Source organism: Mesoplodon bidens, assembly GCF_964165515.1.
Source record: "Mesoplodon bidens genome assembly, chromosome: 1".
NCBI lineage: Eukaryota > Metazoa > Chordata > Mammalia > Artiodactyla > Ziphiidae > Mesoplodon > Mesoplodon bidens.
Genome location: NC_138176.1, coordinates 2,856,581 through 2,882,157, shown reverse-complemented (window position 1 = coordinate 2,882,157; position 25,577 = coordinate 2,856,581). Strand labels below are relative to the sequence as shown.

General features: G+C 43.8%; 1 protein-coding gene across 2 annotated transcripts in view; it reads right to left on the bottom strand.

The window, feature by feature from the left end:
* LOC308621144 (uncharacterized protein C10orf143) overlaps positions 1 to 25,577 on the bottom strand; it is a 42,415-nt gene that overhangs the window by 8,516 nt on the left and 8,322 nt on the right. For both annotated transcript variants that reach the window (XM_081241348.1, XM_081241349.1), the window contains exons 2-3: positions 4,906 to 5,079; positions 4,745 to 4,807 (exon numbers count right to left, since the gene is read on the bottom strand). In XM_081241348.1, the coding sequence (XP_081097474.1) occupies positions 4,745 to 4,807; positions 4,906 to 5,079 (237 nt within the window). The remainder of the gene's footprint in view (positions 1 to 4,744; positions 4,808 to 4,905; positions 5,080 to 25,577) is intronic.

The following is a 25,577-nucleotide window of genomic DNA, read 5'->3' as shown; positions in this document are numbered from 1 at the left end:
TTCTTCCACCGTTTGAAGAATTCAGCCCTATGTCTCAGCCAGGAAGCTCTCACTGCGTCTGGGAACGACAGCCGCGAAGACCCACCACCTCACGCTGTGCTCCTCAGAGGGGTCAGAGCAGGTCGTCACTGTGCACAGTCCGGGAATGCTGCTGCTACACAGGCTATGAGCACAGGACCAGCCAGGAGAGCGGGAAGAGGAGAGGGCTGCGGTGTGGGTCCTGGGGCCGCCACCTCCCCATCAGCCACGGTGCATATGGTGGGCCAGTCACTTAACCCCTGTGGACCTCGTTTTCCTTATCTGCAAGGTGACAGGGTTAGACCGGTGACCTCTGGGGTCCCTGACAGACCTCGGGGAAAATGCACAGAGTGCAATTTGATTCCTACAGAATGATCAATGAAATTCCCGTTGATCCCTCTATGACTGTGTTTCCTTCTCTCAGGACGTTAAGAGTAAAGGACTCACGAGGAGTGACTGTTGCTGAAACAGGACACAAAGAGCAACCCACTGCACACAGATGTGTCTTCACCTACAGCACAGTGTTACCTTCTCATCCCCGGCCCTTGCTCCTGCCTGACACCTGGGCCCAGGAGAAAGAGAGAATCCTGTTTACACCAGCTTCCAGGTCCATTCCGTTTCAGTGCAGTATTTACAGATGCTACAGATGTAGGAAGCAGTGGCTAACAAGACAGATAGGTAAATAAAATAAGGCAAATATTTTAAAGGTCACCCATTTGGAGATAAGAAGTAGTACAAGGAAAAAAATGTATCCATTCAGAATCAGAATCATCATCCCTGGGCTCCTCCTGCCATCCTTACAGGGAAAACGGAGCCCAGACAACAGCTGGGACGTGCCGCCCCCGCCCCCCCACGTCTACTCTCACGTCCCCGCCTCTCCTCTTCCCCTCCCCAACACCACTGTCCGGCAAAGGATTTTCATGTCAAAAAGTGAGTAACACTGAAGCTTATTAAGGCTGCTCCCTTAGTATTTGCCCTCAACACTAACGAACAGGCTGTTATCCAAAATCATTCTGTTGGGGATTGGGAGAGGGGGGTGGGGGGGTTGGGGTGGTCCACAATACCCAAAACATCATATTTTGCATGTTGGCTTTTATGTGGCAATTCACTACCAGCTTGGGTTAAAAACCCAATAACCCGAGATAAATGGAAGCAAAGGAATACCAGTGATGTGCAATACAAAAGGCCTATCTTTTTCAACTTAACATCCAGGGTCGTCACTCCGTGGGCACTCCTAAATGCTGAGCCTGCTGGGCAACAAAGACCCACAGGCCTACATTTAAGCAAGGCTTTTGTTTTCAGGAGGATTTATCCACTCCTTAGATGATTAGCCCAGGTGGGGTCCAGTCAGAAAAGGGAAATCAATCTAGGTATTTCATACAGAGGGATGTGGGATTCAACTTCACAAGTGATGGAGGAGAAGAGAAGCCACACAGGGGAAGGGAGGCAAATATTCCCCCAGTAGAAGGAAGCCCCACCCTCCTGCAGGCTGAGAGGACAAAGGGAGGAGATGGTGTGACTGCAGAGCCCCGGAGCTGGCTCCACCCAGCAGGAGCTGGGACCGTGGAGGGAGGGGCTGAGAGGCTGCCTTGGGCGGGGCAGGAGGAGGGAGCCATGCCCTGGGAGATGCAGGGGAGACGAGAGCGTGGTGAACGGAGCTGAGAGAAAACAGACAAGTGACCGTCACACGGACCCAATAAAGTCTGAAGGTGGCCCCTTCCCTGAGGAGCTGTACAGCATCAGTGGCCACGTACCATTCAGAAAACGGGGTGCTGAGGACACAGCACCTCCCCCCAGCAAACATCTTAACTCTGTTCTTCCTGTAGTTTCCTGCCTGATAATGCCCACTCCCTTTCACGCATCTTCGTTTCGTTATCGTGGAGACTTCTCACAGCCTCACTAGATTTCATTTAATGGGTAGAATGTCCAAGAAGAGCGTGATTTTCATGGCACACTTGGCTGCCATGGACCCCTGTGCCAGGCGGACTAAGCTGACCGAGGAAGGAAGCTGGCTGCAAGGCGCAGCCTGGCCTTGGGACCACTCGTGGAAGGAAAGGAGCCTGCTAGAGACGGCGACCATCACCCTGCTCCCGGCCTTGCAGCCTGGATGGTGCACAGCAGCGAGGGCAGCCCGCCCCGGGGTGGGGGGTGGGCACCCCAAGTGACATAACACCACGTCCCACCACCACAATTGGGGATGGCTTCACCCCAGTTGTCCGTAACATGAGCAGGGGGACTCAGGGTGAAGAGGAGCTGTTTCTAAATAAGCACTTGTACTAGGAGTTGAACCTGAACAGTGATCACCCTAAGAAGCTGTCAGCAACGACTGAAACAGTCATCCCCGCCACAGTGAGCTGGGACAGACCAAACAGGAGACTCATGTGCCAGCCTGGAAAATGAGTTTGAGAAGGTCTACAGAAAAAGTCCTTGCATACGTGAGCAACGACTCTTGATAACAATAAGGAAAAGCTTCGCGGGAGAAAGACAACAGGAACTCAGGCAGCGGGCTTAGACAGCCACATGAGAATTCAGAGCAGAACCCATTGGATCAGCTGATACCCCGCTGAGGTCAGAAATGCACCAGAGAACTGGGATGCAAAGGAGGTTTTCAGGGATAAGCAGCAAACAGGCTGAGAAACACAGGTCTACGTTTCCCGTTAGGGATTCCACACAAACTCCCCAACATAACCTCTGCTTCTCTCTGAGCCAAGGTTGCCATCCCGGGTCAGCTATGGGAACTGTGGGCCAGGACGGGGCGGGCTTGTGTGTGAGGTGGGGGGCACACTTGTGAATGGAGCTGTGTGTTTAATAAAGTCTTCTGAAATTTGGAATTGCTGCCCGTCAGTGATTTACCGTTAAGCACTTCTCCCTGGGATCTTGCACTTCTAAAAATACTATTTGCTTTTTATTTAACACTGAGCCTTTTGATGTTCTAGAATACGAAAATAGTGTCTTATTATTTTAAAAGCTTAAGAGAGAAACTAGCCATATTATTAGAAAAAGAAGATATATGCAGCTATAGTCTGTTCAAATATCAAGAGGTGTGACTTTTCAAATTCACATTTCAATCTTTATTTACATAAGACTTCTAGAAGTAGTGGGTGTAAATATTAAATCACCCAAGCTTGGGTGAAATTTTATTGAGAATAACTACAAATAAAGGGAAACTGATTTTTTAAAGTCACTTTCTGAAATTTAGATGAAAAGAATATCGAGCATTAACGAAAAAATGATATATTTACATATCAATATAGGTTTTCTGTGTGCAGATTCATCTCCTAGGAAACATACAGAGGCAAGCTTGGGGAATTACAAAGGAAGGAAAACCCTAATCAAATAGGTACTGTTGTTCAAACAGAACATTAGCTTAAATGATCCAATCAGGTGCTTGGGCCAAATTTTTTTTTTCTTTAAGCCCTGCGTGCCAGAAGACGACCTCTCAGAGCATGAAGAATCCACATTACATTCCAACTGTTTGCCCAACAGATGGGGGATTTGAAAGATACATTCCATGGAAATGGGATAAGAACAAGGAAGGTCCTGGTTAGTCACCAGCATTAACACAATCTACCCATAATGGGGTCGTATTATTTACTCGAAAGCCAGGGCATGTTTGGCAGTTAGAGTGAATCACCCGAAATACAGTAAGTTCGAGTTGCTGGATCTTTGATGTCAGGATTACACCACAAAACGCGATATACCCTGCAGAAAGTTCCCGGAAGATAGAGGACAAAAAGTAGAGACGCACACTGGGGCAGGTCTGCCACCAACCTTTGTCTTCATATTTGTCTGATGACGTCACAGAGTCAGAGGTTCGCGTGGGCGATAACTGACACAGTTCTAGGCCTCAGTTTAAAACAGTCATTGCCTCTCACTATAAAACAAGTCGCCTGCAATGCAGCACGTGAAGACTATAGTTTACTGACTCAGTCTTCTGCTTATCAAAAACAGCAATGTGTTTCTCTAAAGATCTTTAGGGGGCAATCCTGAAAATACTCACACAGACACACACACACACAGACACTCCTGCTTTCTATGTGGAAATTAAACACAATTCTATCTTACTGCAATATGAAGACTGCAAATTTAAAATTAAAAAAAAAACAAAAAACAAAAACCAAGAATTACAGTGGTTTCAAACCTATTAGCTTGTTTTTAGGACAAGTTCAGAATTAGTAACAAGGGTATCATGATGCTAACACACACTTTACGATTTTCTGCCCAGCACAGGAGACTGAGAATCTGACCCTGGTCACGTTAAGACCGCCCTTTACTTTGAATTAATGGTGTGAATACTGTGTTTCTCCTTCTGAAATCTGTGGTTTGTGTGAAGTTTATGCAAACATGAAAGAAAAGCTTAAAGAGGGAAAAGAGAAAAAACAACGTTGATTCCTATTTGGATAAGTAAATGAGGTTAGGACTTTTCTCTAAGATGTACTCAAATAACCTCTATTTTAACCATATCCAGAGACCTGTTCCCTTCCCTGAACCCTGTGTTTTAGAAAGAATTTAAAATGTATATTCAATTTCTATTTCCAGTCTGAAGCTGGAAACAAATTAGTTTGCAGCCGGGTAGAATGCTAAGAAAAGCTTATCTGCACCTTTTTATTCACATCCCTCATTCCTTAGAAACGTAACCGCTGTTTTTATGAACTTTGTTTTATGGATCTAATATTTAAGGCCAAGTCTATCTTTTATGTCACAGCAAGAAGGTTAATGCACTTACAGACTCCCCCGCAATGCATCTTGGGCAAGGCTGGGCCCAGCTCTTTCCACCATCCTGAGGAACCTATTTAACAAATCACAGCCGCAGGTGAATCAGAACGGTGGTGATTTACACTTTTCATTAGACATTTAAAGGCTGGTTTGGTGGGAGCGGAAACCTACCCCCACGCTTGGTCGCCCCTGGCCGCCGTCTGGCCTCGGTGCAGGGAGGTAGCCTCTGGGCTGGGCATCTGGTGACACGGACTCCTTGCTGCCCCAGCACGCAGGCACGCGCACCTTCGCCTGGGGGCAGCCCCGCTCCGGCGACGCTGCTTCTAATCTCCTGCATGCCCGTTTCTGCAACAAACAAAATCTCACTTGAGATGGCCTCGTAAAGCACACAACACTCTAATTGAATTTGCTTTCTGAGAACCTCAGCTCAAAGACAGACCCCTGTGGAGCTGGGCAAGTTTATAGGACATTTGAGGAGATGACTTTAAACTTTATCTTTCGGGAATAAACACCATCAATTACACTTAACCTCATTATTTCTAGCATTGTCTGATATTTACTTAGCTTTATGGATTTAAAATAGTCATTTTAAACAATTTTTGCCTAAACTCTTGTAATAAACTACTGTGACTGGTTTATTGATATTGAAAATGTAAAAAACCTATAAATTTTGTTCAAGAAACTAGTTATACGCTTCAATACATTTTGCCTGGTATCAAGGCAAATACTTTCTTAATACAATATGAATAATTCACATGTGGATAATTCTTTGTCTTCCTGACACTGAAGAGTAAACTAATTTTATTTATTTCAAAAGTTGCACACACAGCCCATAACTGATAACCTTTGGGAAAGTCAGCATGTGGCTTTTGCTTCCCCATGAACTAAAGGTGAATTACAAAAGCAACCCTCCAATGCTAAAGGAAAGCGGTTCACTCTCTAAGTGCGAAGACTGTGTACTTTGCGGGGTAACGATGTTTTCAGTGACACAGAGCTGAGGGTCAGGAGGTCCACCCCTTGCCAGCGCCAGCATTCCGTCCTGGGTCCCTGGGCCAGCGGGCAGCCCCGCTGGTGGACAGCTCCCACCTGAGTCAGGAAACACCCTAGTACACGGGCGGCCTGCACACCCACTTCGGTCACTGGCAAACCATCGTCATGACTGGTGCCAAATCTGTTCATTATCTGTCCTATTATTTATTTATGGTTTTCTAAATTGACTTTTTTTACTTAATGGATTTATCTACTATATTGATGGAAACCTCCTAGCATGGGTTTAGAGTGCTAGTGTTAGTCTTCCCTGACATGCCTTAAAACAGATACCTGAGGATGAAAATGGAAAACGTTGACATCTGAGCCCCTTAAACCATTGAGAATAATGTCCTGGGGTAAATAAAGTGTGGAATCCAGGTGGCTGAGACAAGGGCAGAGGCAGTCACCCCCCTCCCTACAGTTCCTCCTGAACACCGGGCAATACAGAAAGGTCACAGTCACTTCCGCATTGAGCCACACCCTGGGCACAACCTGAAATCAGAGAACACTGACATCTGAGAATACGGCCAGTGAGAAAGAAAAGCCACCAAACCCCAGTGCGGTGTCCCCGCTACTCCAGCCCACACCCCCAGCGTGGCTCCATGCTGAGCAAGGGCAGAAGCAGAAGCTGTGAGCTGGACGGAGCGGGGACGCCAGTGTGGGTGTGAGTCATCGGCCTCCGGAAAGCCCACCCAGACACGGCAGCCCGGGGGGAGCCTGAGCCCCGGAGCACAGACTCCAGGCAGGACCTCCAAAGTCCACACCGTGGAAACAGATGCCATTTAAAGAGGCTCTCCTCCAAACTCACAGCTCCTGAGAGGGAAACAGGCAAATGAGTTGGGGGAGTGCCCCTTGGGTGCTGGGTGGTGAAAATGAGAAGGAGAAAGAGGGGAAGTTAGGGTCCTGCAAGCAAGGAGGACCATAATACCAGGAGCCTCACACCCTCCCCTGTCCATCACCAAAACAGACAGACAGACAGACACCTGCTACACCTGGACTCAGCCAAATTAACAGAACTGCCATTAGACCAGCAATCTTTACAAAACACCCATTAACATAAAAATCCCTCCTGAAAAACAAGCAGGAATCAAAAGAAGATTGTAATTCAAACAGTCTAAAAACATACTTAAACGCTCAAACAAGCATTTGAAGATACGAAAAACCACCTTGAATTAGAAATGTAAAATGTAAAAACAGAAAGGGACAAAAGCAGGGAGAAACCAAAAGAGACCTGAATGAGTTCAGGAAAGTAATGGAAGGAAAAAGCACAGTTATCTCAGAAATGAGGAATAAATTATAAAATGCACTAAGGAGAATAAATTCAAGTGAAAATTAATAAAAGGCACTAAAGAAGGACAGGAGCACAACCAAGAGAAGGAAAAGAACATAAAGAAAAAGAGGGTAGGAAAGGAAGCAGTGGAAATGGAAGACAAAGAAGGAACAGTGTTCATAAATCAGAGTTCCAAAAAGAGGAAAACAAAATAATGGAGCAAAGCTAATGTTTAAAACTGTAACCTAAGAAAACTTCCCCAAAACAAAAAAAATGACTGAATCTTAAAATGAAAAGGCTCACAGGGCACCTGGGAAAATTAACCCAGAATGATCAACACTGAGATATATATCCTAATAAAACTAGGAGATTTCAAAGATAAAGATAAAATCCTCAAGGCCCCTGGGCATGCAGATCAATGAAAGTGCAAAGGAACTGGACTGGCATCAGGTTTTTCAAAACCAACATACAAGTTAGACGACAATGGAGAAACATTCTTTTCAATCTCAATGAAAGAAAATATGAAATAAGAATTTTAAATCCAGCAAGCTGTCCTTCAAATATCAAGATTACAGAAAAAGAGTTTCAACATACATGAATTTAGAGAATACTACACCTATCAGCCCTTCCTGAGGATTCTACGTGAAGGTGAGCTTTATCTCACCAAGTGATGACTGGGAAAATTCCAGCATAAGGATTTTTTGTAAGCATTTGAAAGTATTTAGATGTACATCTAAGACTAAATTTAAAATAAAGGTGGGATTAGGTCGAAAGACTAATGTGCAAATATTAAATATTCTGACAATCAGAAATAATTCAACTAAAATATGAGAGGGCTTCCCTGGTGGCGCAGTGGTTGAGGGTCCACCTGCCGATGCAGGGGACACGGGTTAGCGCCCCAGTCCAGGAAGATCCCACATGCTGCGGAGTGGCTAGGCCCGTGAGCCATGGCCGCTGAGCCTGCGTGTCCGGAGCCTGTGCTCCGCAACAGGAGAGGCCACAACAGTGAGAGGCCCGCGTACTGCAAAAAAAAAAAAGAGAGAGATGAAGGGGGAGGGAAAGAGGAAAAATTCTGACTGTGTATAGGCCAATACTGTATAAGTGACAGGAGCATATTAAACGATACTGGGAAAAACTTGATAAGTCAGACAGTAAAGAGTTAAATGATAAAACCGATTACTAAGGACATTAAAATAGGGTTAAATACAAAACTAATCACTAGAAAATACAAATCCTCCTAAATCCAAAATAAAAAATCTCAATAAAAAAGCAAAGAATACAGATTGCATAAAGGAATAGCAAATATAAGAAAACATACATAATTATGGAATATTATGATAGAGTTGCATGCAAATAAATCAGTCACGTCAAATATTAATGAGCTTAACTCACCTATTTTTAAAGAAAGGTTTTAAATTTGGTTCACAAAACAAGACCCAATTATATGCTGTATACAAGAGGCACACCTAAAATAAAATGATTTTGAAAGGCTAAAAATAAAAAGAATGGACAAACATATACCGGCAAATGAAAACAGAAAGAAGGAATAGACCAAGTAGATTTCAAGCCACAAAGCATTAAATACAACAGAGGACATATTTAATGCTAAAAGCCATAGCTCACAGTGAAGACTTAATGCTCATGAACATCTATGCACCAAACAATATAACCACCACCTTTACAAAGCAAAGACTATACAGAGATACAAGGAGACAAAATCATGCTAATCATAGGAGACTTAATACACCATCCTCAGTACAAGGCAGAGCAAGGGTTCCAAAAAGTAAGAAGAAGACAGATGATCTAAGTGGTGTTCTCAATCAAGGTAGATCTTACGGATATTTACTGAACTTCATACCCTGATAACACAGAATCACATCCTTCTCAAGAACCTACAGCACATTCACAACAACTGATCATATATTAGGTCACAAAGGAAGCATCAATAATTTCCATGAGGTAGAAATATTGAAAATAACACTTTCTGATCGCAATGCAATAAATCTATACATTATTAACAGAAACAAAAAACAGAAAGGCACATCCACCTGGATATTTTAAAACCTGATTATTGACTCCCAGATGAAAGAGGAAATATAACCTGAAAGCACAGAATTAAAAAAATAATCACAAGGAAAACACTACGTATCAGAATCTATGCAATGGATTTAAAGCAGTTATCAGAGAAAAATTCATTATACTAACATGTTACCAATAAAAATGAAAGCATAAAATTAATGAATTAATAAAATCTCAGCTCATAAAAACTAGAAAAAGAACAACACAGTAACCCAAAGGAAAACACAAGGAAGGAAATAATGGAGGGAAAAGCTGATTAATGAAGTAGAGGTTTTTCCATCGAAAGATAGTAGATGTAAATCCTGGGGATTTGGGGGTGGGGAGAGAGGAATTAACAAAACAGACAATCCACTGGCTAACTTAACCAAGAAAAAAAGGGGAGAAAGCACAAATACAGAAAATAAGAAATGACACAAGGGAACTAAAATGAAACACAAGAAATTTTAAAAATCGTAAGAGACTATTTTGCAGATTTGTATGCAAATGAATTTGAAAAGGTAGACAAAATGGATAACTTCCTAAGAAAATTCAGATGACAAAACCTGACCCCATCAGAGATAGGAAACTTAAACAGATGCCTGTGGTAGAAAAAAAACCAGAAAGGGTTATGAGCAAGTACCCCACAAGAAGCACCAGGACCAGCCGGTTCCACAGGGGAATTCCACTAAACTTTCAAAGATCAGATCATTCCAGTGCACTACACAGAAATTATTCCAGAGCACCAAGAAGGGAGGAAACTTTCCAACTCCTTTTATGAAGCCTGTATAACTCTGATAAATCAGATAAACAGAACAAAGAGAGAAAACTGCAGACCAGTATCACTCATGAATTTCAATGCAAAAATATTACATAAAATATTAACAAATAGAATTAAATATCACATTAAGCAATCACATATCATGACCAAGTAGGATATTTTTCTAGAAATGAAAGTTGGGTTCAGTATTAGGAAATCCATTAATATCATTCACTGTATTAATAAAGCTAAGGAAAAATCAATATTATCTCCATAGATGCTGAAAAATCCTTTGACAAAATTAAAACCCATTTATAAAAACTAAAGAAAATAGGAATTGAGTGTTATATTCTTAACATGAAAAAATATACATAGCTTAATCCTAAAGCCAGTATCTTATTTATTGGAAAAAGACTAGCGGCATTTCCACTAAGATCAGGAACAAAGCAAGAATGCCCAGTCTCCACTTCGGTTCACCATTGTCCTCGAGGTATTATGTACCCAATAGTTACAGAATGGCCATCATCAAAAAGTCTACAAATAACAAATGCTGGAGGGGGTGTAGAGAAAAGGAAACCCTTGTACACTGTTGGTGGGAATGTAAATTGGCACAGCCGCTATGGAAAACATTATGAAGGTACCTTAAAAAAATAAAAAGAGAACTACCTATGACCCAGCAATTCCACTCATGGGTATATATCTGGAAAAAATGAAAACTCAAATTCAAAAAGATACACACACCTCAATGTTCACAGCACCACATTTACGATAGCCAAGACACGGAAAGCAACCCAAGTTCCCATCAACAGACGACTGACGTAAGAAGATGTGGTGTATATGCACAATGGAATATTACTCAGCCATAAAAAATATCGAAATATTGCCATTTGTAGGAGCACGGATAGACCTAGAGAATATTACGCTTAGTAAAGTAAGTCAGACAGAGAAAGACAGATACTGTATGACCTCACTTATATGTGGAATCTAAAAAAATATTACAAATGAATCTATATACAAAACGGAAACAGACCCATCAGATATAGAAAACAAATTACCAAGGCGGGGGGGGAGTAGGAGTACTGGACTAACAGACACACACTACTGTGCTTAACAACAAGGATTTACTGTAGAGTACAAGATATTATACCCAATATCCTGTAATAACCTACAAAAGAATACAATCTGAAAAAAAAATTTCACAAGTACACCTGAAATTAACACCTTATTGTAAATCAACTATACTTCAACGAGCAAAAGGAGGGGTAGTACTGGTGATAAACAGATACACAGACCAATGGGACAGAAGTTCAGAAAGAAACCTGAATGTGTGTGAAAATCTGGCATCTCGAGCCAGTGGGATAAAGATGGACTCTTTAATACATGGTGCTGGGACAACCGGGCAGCCATGTGGAAAAAGATGAAATACAATCTGTATCTCATACCACATACAAAAATAAACCTCAAATGGATTAGGGAGCTAAATGTAAAAAAGAAAAGAAACTATAATTCCTAGAAGAAAATGCGAATAGATGCTTCTCAGTGTAGGGAAAGACCTTCTAACTATGACTCAAAATCCAGAGCAACAAAACAAAAATTGATAAATTTGACTATATAAAAATAAAAATGTCTGCAGGGCAAAACAAAACAAAACCCTAAACAAAATAAAGAGATAACTCCAAGTTAGAGGGAAAGATTAGCAGCATACACCACAAGAGAAGAGCTAATAACCCTAATACATGAAACTCTCATAAAAATTGAGGGACAAAGCAGCAGAAACCCAAGAGGAAAATAGGAAAAAACGACGTGAACAGACAACTGATGAACAAAGTTATAAACATGGCCTCCAAACACGGGAAAAGCTCAAACTCACGTATATTCACAGAAGTGAAGGTTCAGACAGTATCAAGATCCGCTGTCATCTGTCAGGCTGGCAGAACGTTGAAGGCGCGATGCAGCCTCTGTTGGTGAGGCTGCGGGAAACAGGCGCATTGCTGATGGGAATGCAAACTCTGCAGGGAAATTCGGCGGTATGTAACAAAGCCACACGGTTTAACTCAGAAACGACACCTCTAGGAATCTGCCCTCCAGGCACAGCAACAACGGTGTGAAAAGTAAAAACTGCACAGCGTTATTCATGGCAGCACTGGTTAAAGCGCAAGGTATTGGAAACAACCTAGATGGAGAGTGGCTGGACAAACATGGTACTCTCCAGGCAGTGGAGCGCCATGCAGCGGTAAAAAGGAGGAGGGTCCCTGGCTTGCAGTGATTTCCATGATATACGGTGAAGTAAACAGACAAACTGCAAAAGAATATCTATAATCTGCTATCCTGCATGTAAGAAAGAAGGGGATATAAGACATTATACACCTCTCTGCTCATCTGTGCAAGAGAAATACTGGGAGGATATATCAGAAGCTGAAGAGAGTGGGTGGGAAAGGGCTGGCCAGAAGGGGGCTGGCACCAGGGATGAGGTGGGAGCCCCACCCTGCTGAGCTTGTTCTTGGGTAGCTCTGAGTCTTAGAACCGTAGTAACACTTCATGTGCCCAAACAATAAATTTGAAATTTAAATCAAAAAGCATGTCAGGGAGAGGGGACCCAAATGGAACACACACAATAACAAATGAACAGAACTGTATTACAAAAGAATAACATAGCCACTGAAGGACAGAATCATCCTCAGTGAGCCTTGAAAATACTATTCTGACTAGAAACTTAAAAGGCTAATGACAGACAAAAAGAGCCCATTAGAAATTATGGAAATGAAAAGTATAGTTATGGAAAAACTCAGTAGATCACTAAACAGTGAGTCACTGATGAAAAATAACTAATCAACTATGAGACAGAACGAAAAAAATTCCCTGGACCGCAGCACAGAGTCAGAGATACAAAAAACTATGAAAACCAGTGAAGGAGAATGAAGGTAGATTGAGAAGATCCAACACACATACATCCTCCAGATTTGGAGGGTTAAAATAAATAAATGATAGTGAGGCAATATTTGAACTAATGACAGAATTTTTCAGAACCAAGGCATGAAATGAACTAGATTTGAAAATCCAACCAAACGTCACACAGGATTGACAGAAAAAGAACCCATATCCAGATATATCACAATGTAACTGCAGAACTTCAAGGATAAAGAGAAAAGCAAAGAGGCCGCCTCTTTAAAAGTACCTCTTTTAAAGTAAAGAGGCTGTATGCAATTACTGACTCTAGTTAGTAAATCTGTTTCTCGCAGGGTTACCAGTTTTGAAGCTTTATTGGCATACTAGGATTGAATAAATAGGTAAATATATTGTCAATAATGAGAGCCAGCTTTCTATTAATGAAGAAAAACTACAAATAAAGAAAGGGAGAAGGCTACAATGAACCCAGGGGTGCTGGATTAGAAATGGAATTATTAGTATGAATGCACAGTTTTTAATACATATCCAGATAGAGATACAGAGATATATATACATATGTATATATATATGTAAATACAAATATATATACATTTACACACATATAAAATATGTATTTTATAATGTATACATTATAAATATGTATATAATAAATACATTTCCTAGCTATGTCTGCTGAGGACAATAGCATCCTAGCAGCAAGACTACACGTAAGCCCCTAGATACTGGTTTCTAAATATCATTCTCCCATTAAAGGAATCTGGGCTCCGTGGAAAGTGGTTTATTCAGGGATGGAGCAAGGAAAATATAAGCTGAGCCTTAAACATTTTCTGGCACCCAAAATAAGAAAATTGTTTTTTTTTTAAAGGACAAGGGCACATCAAAAAGAATTAGCACCAACCTGAAGGAGTTCCTAATGGCCAAAGCTGAAACAGCTCAAGCAATAAAATAAATAACAATAGCAGTGGATTGTAATCCACAGAATAAATACCTGTGAGGCTAACCAAAACAAAAATAATTGAATAATTGGGGGAGAAAGAATAGTTCTTCCTTGCAGATGAATTCTAATTAATAAGTATAAAACGAATAAGGGAAAGACAAAATCATCATTAAGTATATACCACAGTGAAAAATATTTCAGGCAAGATTTACTAACAGATGCTAAATCAGTAGGCAAAGGTTTAAGGAGAAGTAGGATATGGCACAGTCTCAAAGTATCTCCCCCAAGGTATGTATTAATTACAAAGAGAAAACCAGTAACTTTACAGGGGTTGAAACCACCTTCATCCAGAGATAGAATGAAGGTTAATATCACCAGTAATGAGACATCCTGACATCATGGACCCCCGATGGGATGCACTAAAAAAGTGTAACATCACCTCTGTGATATTTGTGTCCGAAAATGCACGGCCTCAACCTCGTGACAGAAAATGCTGGACAACCCAAATTGAGTGACGTTCTTCTGCAAAATAACTGACCAGTGCTCCTTAAAAGTGCCAAGGTCGGGACTTCCCTGGTGGCACAGTGGTTAAGAATCCACCTGCCAATGCAGGGGACACGGGTTCAAGCCCTGGTCCGGGAAGATCCCACATGCCGTGGTGCAACTAAGCCTGTGCACCACAACTGCTGAGGCTGAGCTCTAGAGCCCACGAGCCACAACTACTGAGCCCGCGTGCCACAACTACTGAGCCCGCGTGCCACAACCACTGAAGCCCACATGCCTAGAGCCCATGTCCCACAACAAGAGAAGCCACCGCAATGAGAAGCCCACGCACCACAAGGAAGAGTAGCCCCACTCACCGCAAGTAGAGAAAGTCCGCGCGCAGCAACGAAGACCCAACACAGCCAAAAATAAATAAATTTACTAAAAAAAAAAAAAGAAAAAAGTGCCAAGGTCAGGAAAGACTGAGGAAGCCTCATAGACTTGAAGAGTCTAAGCAAACACCAGGACTAAGTGCAATGTGGGGTCCTGGATTAGATCCAGGAACAGAAAAAGGATGTTAGTGGGAAAACAGGTGAAACTGGAATAAGGTCTGTAGTTTGGTTAATTGTCCTGCACCAATGTGAACTTCATGGTTTGCTAATTGTACTACGATTATGTACGCTGTTTAGGTGAAGGGTGTTCATGAATTCTCTATATGTGGGTTTCTGTTTTTGTTTTTTTTCCCAACCTTTCTGTAAGTCTAAAACTATCTGGAAATACAATTTTAAAAATGAAGGTAAGAAAGTCTCTCGTACCCACTGTGGCATGTATGCCACACTTCTAGAAATACGGATGCAAGCCAAATTGCCTTCCCACAGCCCGCTAATTCTAATTTTTCCCTCTTGAGCAACATAAAATAATCAGTGACAGGTGTATAAGATAAAAATCCTTTCCGATGTGTGAAGACAGCTCTCAGGTACTTTGAGGCTATTCTCTCCAGCCAAACTTACCTACTGCCTTTCACTATCCCGTTCTGAGGTTTTCCACAGTCTTCCCATCCTAGACACGCTGCCCTGGAATTCCTAAATCGTCAAGATCCCTCTTAAAACGAACCGTGCAAAACACTTGCAATGCCCTGTCGCCACCCACAGAGGAGAGCCGCGTCCCCACCTCCCCGGCTCGACCCTGAGTCTGCTGGGAAGAAACCCCTGCCAGCCGCGCGGTCCCGGCAACCACGGCATCGGGTCCACGCGAGGCCGGCGCCCCCAGCTCCGCGTCTCCTCCACAGGAAGCGCCGTCCCGTTGCTGGTGCCCACTGACCGTCCTTGTTCGTCTTTAAATTCAACTGCAGGCTCTGCTACGTCCCCTTGTTAAGTGTAACTTGATTTCCATGTTGTTTCCTAGTGTATCAAAGTACTGACAAATACTGCCGTAATCATGCGGATTGCCTTCATGATTGGAAATGACGCCGCCTTCTGTGTCCCACCTGAGCCGACCAAAGTGTTGAAGAAGAAAAGACCAAGGACCTAGATCTCCGCTTACTCAGGATCTGCTCAGTCTTTACACTGCAAAAAAAGGCATGACGTGTAAAAGGGGTTTACTGTCAAGCTCCAGTAATCTGGGCAGGGCTTCCCTGGCGGTCCGGTTGTTAAGATGCCGCGCTTGCGCTGCAGAGGCGTGGGTTCCATCCCTGGTCAGGCAACCAGGACACCGCGTGCTTTGCGGGACGGAGGAGAAAACATCGGGGCAAAGGGACGAAGTGGAGATACTAAACGCGCCCGTGCCACGTTACACACAGGCTGTGACTTTCCCGTCAGTAGCGTCACAGGCTGGTAACTGCGGTATTATTGTCTCCCTCGCTCCTTCCCAACACTGCTTGCCAAGAAGGAAAGCAAAGGGCATGGGTGGGCGACTGCGGCCGCAAGCCACACTTTCTGGATGAAGTCTACACACGTTGGAGCTACACTCTAAACTCTTCCTCTCTGGTGTCTAATAACGTCTGGCACAGTAAGGTCATCAGACCTGGGACCACAGCCGGCGACAAGCTGACACTCCTCGCGGCGCTCAGGTGGCCGGGGCTGGGTCCCCAAATCCCGGGGCAGGGGAAAGGGGGAGCCACCCTGACACTGGGGTGCTTGGCGAGGGCTGTGCTCCTCTAGGGAATGTGGGGATCACCTGCTTGGTGGCCCTCAGCCAGCTGAGTGGATTAAATTATTCATGTTTTCTGCCATTTACTGTGGATTGTTGAAAGCTGGCTGCATAAGATACTGATCCGTATCATTTACTCAGGAAATATTCCAGTTATCGTGGATTGGCCTGGACCAGAGGAAGACGAAGGCTGCAGAGGCATTTAACTCCGGGATGTTTGTGCTGCATGGCTTGCTCTCTTCCACTCCTTACTGGAGAGGCTCTGTCAGCCTTCATAAAGGCAGATGAAGATTTACCACCCAAATAAAAGACTCTTGCTCTGTATAAAGAAAATTAAAATCCTGAGTATACACAAAGACCCCATTACTTAATAATTGAAGATCTACCGAACAGCAACCTCGCCAGAGAGGAGTTGAAACAGGAACATGGTTGAGTAAGAGAAGACACTTGATAAGATGCATAAATTAAAACATAAAAGAGGTATCATGTTCCCACAATGATGGGACACACAGCTGGCAGGTCTGGGAAAGACAAGCTTCCCTCCGTGGAGAAGGCAGGTCATGCCTTTGCTGCCGGGAATCTTTCCTTTACTGGAAGCGATGGGGCCCCGGCCAGCTTGGTGAGTGGGGTGAACGGGAGGTGGGGTAAAGGTTTCACGAGCTGGCAGAAACGGAGTGCACAGCCCTGGCTCGTAGAAACCAGACAGGAGCTGTTCTCCTGATGCGCCTGGGCACACACAGGTGAGCCAGAAACAGGGAGCACACAGAGCACTGTCCAGCCCGGCTCTGTCGAGGGCCAGCTCTGCCCTGGACTGAACCCAGACATGCGGCCACCTCTGGAAACCCGTTTCTCGACTCTGTGCTCCAGAAGGATGTGGAGGATAAAGACGCCAACTTCCTGAACCCTGACAGAAACACAGAGTGTACCCTCTTCAGTCAGCACAGCAAGAAAGTGGCACGCTCTTAAAAACCTTAAGTTAAGCATATATAACACATATGCTAATATATGTCAAGCATATTTAAGTTAGAACGCCAGTGTAAATCATTAGAAGTTGGTAATGCAATTAAAGGTAATTCTCTACACACACACACACACAATAATCTCAGCTTTCATTTCAAAGGTATTTTAAGGATTTTTATTGACTAATGGAGATTATTCTAAAGATCATTTGTATTATAACTGTGTGATGCTGGTTAACTGAGTTCTAGTTATCAGAAAATTTGCTGAGTGAGTTTTTTATAGGTTACTTTTAACTCTATCATAGTAAAGAAAGTTTACTTTCTTTGGAATAGCTGACGCAGACGTCCATCAGCTCTGATACAGAACCGTTAGTGCTTATGAACAGGATTAGTAAGGCCAACAGACTGTCGTTGAGAAAGAAAGCGTGTTTCCATCAAGCAGAGATTCCCTCTCACTGACACCTGGAAACGACCTTGTGCTCTTGGGGAGGGGTTGCTTTCTGCGGCACAGAGCAAACTATAGAAAACACCAGAAGCTAGGGTCCCTACTCTCAACCCCATGTTGTCAGGGCATCCCAGGACTTCAGCCACGTGGACCATAACATCGAGATGCTGCGCTTCCCTCAGCTGCCCTTTCCAGAAGACTCCTCACCTTATCGAGCACGGGCTTGCATCCACGCCCTGGATCAAGTCTAGCTCAGCAAAGAGAATGCATCACCTCCTGATGAGGAGATGAACGAGGTTAAGCCTCGGGCAGGAGCGAGAGCTGGTTCCCTAGAGGAAGGTAGCGGAGGAGAGTGAAGAAAAACCACTCTTTACTTCCAATTAAAAGACAAATGCACACTCTAGCCTGAGGATTAATTCTGCTTGCATGGTTTACCAAGGACACTATAACACTAAATTGTAAAAATCTGCTCTCCATGGGTGGAGCCTAGAAACCATCCCTGCAATGATAAAAAACTACAGCTTGGGGGCTTCCCTGGTGGCGCAGTGGTTGAGAGTCCGCCTGCCAAGGCAGGGGACACGGGTTCGTGCCCCGGTCTGGGAAGATCCCACATGCCGCGGAGCGGCTGGGTCCGTGCGCCATGGCTGCTGAGCCTGCGCATCCGGAGGCTGTGCTCCGCAACGGGAGAGGCCACAGCAGTGAGAAGCCCGCGTACCGCAAAAAAACCCAAAAAAACTACAGCTTGGAGTGTTTCTGCATGTGTCCTTTTTGGGGGTTTTTTGGTTTTTTTGGCTGCATTTGGGTCTTTGTTGCTGCGTGTGTGCTTTCTCTAGTTGCGGCGAGTGGGTCATTGTGGTGCGCGGGCTTCTCATTGTTGTGGCTTCTCTTGTTGCGGAGCACGGGCTCTAGGCGCATGGGCTTCAGTAGTTGTGGCACACGGGCTTAGTTGCTCCACGGCAAGTGGGATAGAACCCTGGTCCGGGAAGGGTTCTATCTGCATTGGCAGGCGGATTCTTAACCACTGCGCCACCAGGGAAGTCTGTGCATTTGTTATTTCAATAACAAACGAAAATTCTGCGACGTAGGAATGATAGGGAATTTTATTTCTATGACGTCCACAAACCTCAGGTAACTTGCCTGGTGATTTGAGATGGCAGAGCTGGGGCTCAGTGTGCATTCATTCTAACTGGGGAGACAAGACTGAAACATACACTAAAGCAGCACTAAAAACTTTACAATAATGTACGAAAAATATTTCAAAACTTAATATAAAGCCATAGTAATCAAGATAGTGTGGTAATGGCACAGGGATACACATAACAGATCAATGGGATGGAATTGAGAGTCCAGAATAAACCCTTCCATTTCTGGTCAACTAACTTTTTTTTTTTTCTCGGTATGCGGGCCTCTCACTGTTGTGGCCTCTCCCGTGGCGGAGCACAGGCTCTGGACGCGCAGGCCTAGCGGCCATGGCTCACGGGCCCAGCTGCTCCGCGGCATGTGGGATCCTCCCGGACCGGGGCACGAACCCGTGTCCCCTGCATCGGCAGGCGGACTCCCAACCACTGCGCCACCAGGGAAGCCCTCAACTAACTTTTGACAAGAGTGCCGAGACAATTCAATAGAGAAAGAAGAGTCTTTATAAGAAATGGTGCTGGTGTAATTCTATATCCATATGCACAAAGAGAAACACAGGGCCCTGTCATTTACTGCACACAAAGATGAACTCACAATGGATCAGAGAGCTAAACGTCAGAACTAGAAGTACTAAATTGTTAGAGGCGAACACAGGAGAATACCTCTGTGATCTCTGCTTAGGCAAAGGTGTTCTTAGATAAGACAGCAGAAGCATGACTCGTAAGAGACACAAATTGATAAATCGGATTTGATCAGTATCGAAAGCTCTGGGGCTCCAAAAGACACCATTAAGAAAGTAAAACGACAAGCCACGCTCTTGGAGAAACTGTTTACATACCATACACACCTTAAAGGACTTGTCTCCAGAATATATAAAGAAGTCTTTCAACGCCACAAGAAGACGACACAATTTCTTAAACGGGCAAAGGATCTGAACAGTAATTCTGCCAACAAAGATATACATATGGTCAATAAGTACATGAAAAGATGTTCAACATCATTAGTCATTAGAAAAAGGCAAATCAGGGGCTTCTCTGGTGGTGCAGTGGTTGAGAGTCCGCCTGCCGATGCAGGGGACGCGGGTTCGTGCCCTGGTCCGGGAAGATCCCACATGCTGCAGAGCGGCTGGGCCCGTGAGCCATGGCCGCTGAGCCTGCGCGTCTGGAGCCTGTGCTCCGCAACAGGAGAGGCCACAGCAGTAAGAGGCCCGCGTACCACACACACACAAAAAAAAAAAAAAGAAAAAGGCAAATCAAAACCGCAATGGGATACCACTTCCCACCCACTTAGAATGGTTATAATCCAAACAAGTGTTGGCAAGGATGTGGAGAAAATGGGACACTCATTTGTTGCTAGTGGGAATTCAAATGGTGCAGCTGCTTTACAAAGCAGTTTGGTGATTCCTCAAAATGTTAAGCGCAGAGTTAGCTGACAACCCAGCAATTCCACAGCTAGGTACCCACCCAAGAGAGATGAAAACATATGTCCACACAAAAACTCGGTCATGAATGTTCACAGCATCATTACTTATAAAATCCCAAAAGTGCAAACAACCTGAATGTCCATCAACTGAGAAATGGTTAAATAAAATGTGGTATTATCTATACAATGCAATATTATTTAGAAACAAGATGGAATAAAATACTGATATATGCTTCAATATGGATGAACCTTAAAAACATTATTACGCTAAGTGAAAGAAGCCAGTCACAAGAGATCAAATATTGTGTGATTCCATGTATATGAATTGGCCGGAGCGGGCAAATCAAGAGACAGAGATGGGGGAGGGGTAGCTGCTAATGGGTACCAGGTTTCTTTGGGGGTGATGAAAACGTTCTGAAATTAGATTATGATGATGTCTACACAACCCTGTACGTACACTAAAACCACGGATCCGTGCACTTTAACAGAGTGGACTTAACGGCATATAAATTTGCAAAATTGTGATTTATAAGAAATATATATATGGTCATTCAGGTGACCAAAATGTATTTTTCAGATATATGTGGTCTTTGTCCATGGTTCCTGGATCACAGCTCCCCAAACCCTTGGAATTTGCCAAGCGATTAGAGCAATGTGAGTGTTCTCTGTCATAATATGTGGTCTCTAGTCCTCAGTTCCTGAAACCACTTCACAGCCATAAAGGTGAAGTGGGTGTCTCCTTATTCATAACAAGCCCCTTTCCACCTCGACTGGGTTTATGCTAATGAAGTGACTTTTGAAAAGCACCTGGGGGGTGGGGGGACTTGCTGCCTGAGGAACAAGGTAGAAAACTAGATGGATGGAACTTTCAGTCCCGCCCCCGGATTTCCGGGGAGGGGAGAGGGCACAGAGGCAGTGTTCAATCATGCGTACATAACAAAGCCGCCACAAAACCCAGGAGGAGGGGGTTCGGAGAGCTTCCAGGACGGGGAACCAGACGCTTCCACAACCAGTGCGCCAGGGCCCAAGCTCCAGGAAGACAGAACCTCCTTTGCTCAGGAACTCATCCTATGTGTCTCTCCATCTGGCCGTTGATTCGTATCCTTCAATGTCCTTTTACAATAAACTGGTAATCTAGTGAGTAAACGGGCTTCCTGAGTTCCGTGAGCTGTTTTAGGAAGTTAATTGAATCTAAGGAGGGGGCTGTGGGAACCTCTGATTTATAGCCAGTTGGGAACAACCTGAGCTTTCGACGGGCATCTGAAGTGCAGGGCAGCCTTGGGGGACTGAGCCCTTTACCTGTGGGATCTGATGCTGTCCCTGGGTAGTTGTCAGGATTGAGCTGAATCCTTGGACATACTACTGGTATCCAAGAACTGCTGTGGGCAAGCCTCTCCCCCAACACACACATATTGGAACTGGGTCCAGGAACCCATTTAAAATTATACATAAATAAAGCTATTTTTTTAATGGGCAAAAAACCTGAATAGACAGTCCACCAAGAAAGATATAAATGATTAATAAACACATAAAAAGATCTTCAACGTCGTTCATCGTTAGGGAAATGCAAATTTATATTGCTGTGAATACCTAACTTCACACCTACGAGGATAACTATAATCAAAACGACAGACACCATGAGGATGTGGACAAACCAGAACACTCACAGGATGCCAGTGGAGGTGCAAACAGTTTGGCAGTTTCTAGGAAGTTAAACATAAATTTACCATTGGAACCAGCCATTCCAGTGAGGGACATCTATCTAGCAGAAATGAAAAGTTATGTCCACACAATGATCTCTATGTGACCCTTCTGAGTTCTCAACACGATGCATAATAGCCAAAAAGGAAAAACAGCCCCAATGTCCATCTGCTGATGAATAAATAAACAAAATGTGGTATATCTATACAATGGAATATTATTTAGCAATAAAAAACCAATATACTAATATATGCTTCATCATGGATGAACCTCAAAAAACGAGAGTGAAAGAAGTCAGCTGCAAAACCACACACTGTATTATTCTGTTTACATGAAATGTCCAGAAAAAGCAAATCTAGAGAAACAGAAAGTAGATCAGCACTTGACTGGAACTGGGGGTGGGAACGGGAGTGACTGCAAACGGGCACAAGAGTTCTTTCTGAGGTGAAGCCGTCTAAAACTGGGTGGTGATGGTTGCACAACTAAAGTGACGAAAAGTCACTTCATTGTACACTTAATATTTTAAAAACCCTAATCAACGTGGTCTTGATGATAAGTGCAAAAGGGAAATCCAGGAAGTCATGGGCCACGGCATGGTCCTGAAGGGGAACACTGCACTCAGCTGATTTATAATTTTCCCTAAATAAATGATACTTTGAAAATATCAACAATTTTATGCATCAATGTAATCCTCCCTTCATTTCTTTTCATTTAAACATACACATACACATGCTCTTCCAGGTTAAGCAGTCACAAAGTAGGTGCTGAACACCTACTGGGTGCCTCGCTTGGTTCTGGGCACCTGGTAATTAGAGAAGCAGACGCCAGGTCACGGTCCTCCATGGGCCACTGCTGAACACAACAGACACCTAAAAGGGCCCAAACCATGGAAAACTACCTCTTGACTGACCTAACCTCATTTTGACTTTTCTGTGTCATGTACAAAGAAATCTGCTGAAAACTAGAAATGACTGAGGCTATGTGTAGATGGCAGTATGAGTATTTGTATTAGAGTTATAACTGAAGGTGAATTATGATTGATAAATTTCCTTTTTCAAGATGGGAGGATGGCTGAATACAATTAAACTGAGTAGACCAGACAATACGAAGTAGCTCAACAGATGATTTCTAAAACTAAACTAAAAGACAGGTGAGAGAAATAAATAACTTGTTTCCTGAGGAGTGGGTTACAATTATTTAGAATGAAAAGAGTGGCCACAGAAAGGCAAAACGAAAGGGCTTTGTCAGGGGTCCGCATCATCAGCTACTATACATTAGGTTTTTTTGTTTTGTTTTGCTTTTTAATTTATTTTTGGCTGGGTTGGGCCTTCGTTGCTGCACATGTGCTCTCTCTAGTTGCGGTGGGCGGGGTCTATTTTTTGCTGCAGTGCGCGGGCTTCTCATTGCAGTGGCTTTTCTTTTCTTTTCTTTTTTTTGGTGGTACACGGGCCTCCCACCGTTGTGGCCTCTCCCGTTGTGGAGCACAGGCTCCGGACGCGCAGGCCCAGCGGCTATGGCTCACAGGCCCAGCCGCTCCACGGCATGTAGGATCCTCCCGGACCGGGACATGAACCCGTGTCCCCCGCATCGGCAGGCGGACTCTCAACCACTGCGCCACCAGGGAAGCCCACAGTGGCTTTTCTTGTTGCAGAGCATGGGCTCTAGGCACGTGGGATTCAGTAGTTGTGGTACGTGGGCTCACCAGTTGTGGTTCGTGGGCTCTAGAGCACAGGCTTAGTAGTTGTGGCGCACGGGCTTAGTTGCTCCATGGCATGTGGGATCTTCCCGGACCAGGGCTCAAACACATGTCCCCTGCATTGGCAGGCAGATTCTTAACCACTGCGCCACCAGGGAAGTCCCTGTTCATTAGATTTTCACAGTGGGGATCTCATTCAGCAGATGAGCCGTAAAACCTACATCCTACAGGACGAAACAAGCAAATTTAACTCTGAATTTTCTCACTTTGTAAGTTCAACCCCATAGGATAACTTGGATGGAGTTAAAGCCATCAATATGTCTAAGTGGTTTTGCCTACAAGGACTACTAGCTTTATTGGATAACTTTTCAAGTGTTAGCAAAGGTAGATCTAAAAGTTATCCAGAGAAAGAGTGGATATAAAATATCTTCAGCCCTCTAATTTAGGGGCAGCTATTCATAATACCAAGAATTGGTGAAAATGGCAGATTGGAATTTTACAATTTACTCACATCTAAATTTCAACAGCTGCATCAAAAACATTCCAGATTGCAACTCAGAATTACCTGCCCTCTCACAAAGCTCAAGCTTGCTCATCCCTGGACTGAAGAAGTGACCTGTGTGCAGGTGTACCCAGAAGGAAAAACATGTCTGCCAATAGAATGTGCACCTGCAGAAGAACCCACACAGCACAGCTAAATAAAGTCACACCAGGGCTGACAAGCTAAATTCTGTGCAGAAAACATTCACATTGTTAGCGGTTTTAGCTAGCAGTAACTTTGCTGCTGCAGTGCACAACCTACACAAACTTTAAAATATTCTAAGTCAAAACAGATAGAAAGCATTCACAATTGACATTCTTGTACTGTTTAAGGAGTGCCTCAAACTTAACTTTACTGAGTATATGTGTGTGTGTTGCAACTTCTGTAAGCTTTGAATCAATAATGCAAGTAGCTCTTCAAGCCAAGATGGAGCAACAGGGACCAGATTCACCCTCCTGCATGAAACAACCAAAAATGGACAAAATACATGAAACAACAGATTTCAAGACACTGACCAACAAGCAGCAAAGAACAGTGACCCCTGAGAGAGGGACACCAACGGGCTGAGCCCTATACCTGCCCTCCCTCACTGCCTTGAGTTTCCAGGCTGCGGCATGGCAAGAGGCAGAGCCTGGGGGATTCCCTGAGTTCAAAACACGTTGCTGAGCATGTTGGGGGCTCACAGGACAGAGCCCTGGAGAAAAGACAGTGGCCTAGAGGGAGAAACAGCATGATCCACACACATGCAGCTGAGTGCTGATCAGCATACACGTGTAAAGAAAGTACCCAAGGGCAGGAAAAGAGCCACCCGGAAGGATTAGAAACAGTAGTGCCTGGTGCTCAGACATGGCTGGGAAGACTGTCTGACCCTGCCACCAAACCTGGAAAACCTCATGACTCATGACGCAGAGGGCAGACTACACAGATCTTACTTCAGGAGTAGGGAGTAATGAGCCCTAGACCAAGCCCTATTCTGGTCTCACCTAACAAATCTTAAAAGCATGATCCAAAGGCTCAAACTTTTTCCAAGTAGCTTATCTGTGACCCAGAACAAAGTTCAAGCATGTTTATATAGGAATCTAAAAATATCCAGCACCCCATATGGTAAAATTCACAATATCTGACCAGCAAAGAAGCAGAAAAATATGATGCATAGTGAAGAGAACAACCTATCACAGCTGGCCCCAAACTGACACAGATGTAAGAATTAGCAGAGAAGGACATTTAGAAAGTTATTTTGACTGTATTCTACATGTTTGGAATGCTACACAGAGATATGGAAGATATTTTAAATCCAAATCAAACATTATAAGTTGAAATCTACAATGTCTGAGATTAAAAAAAAAAACAGTA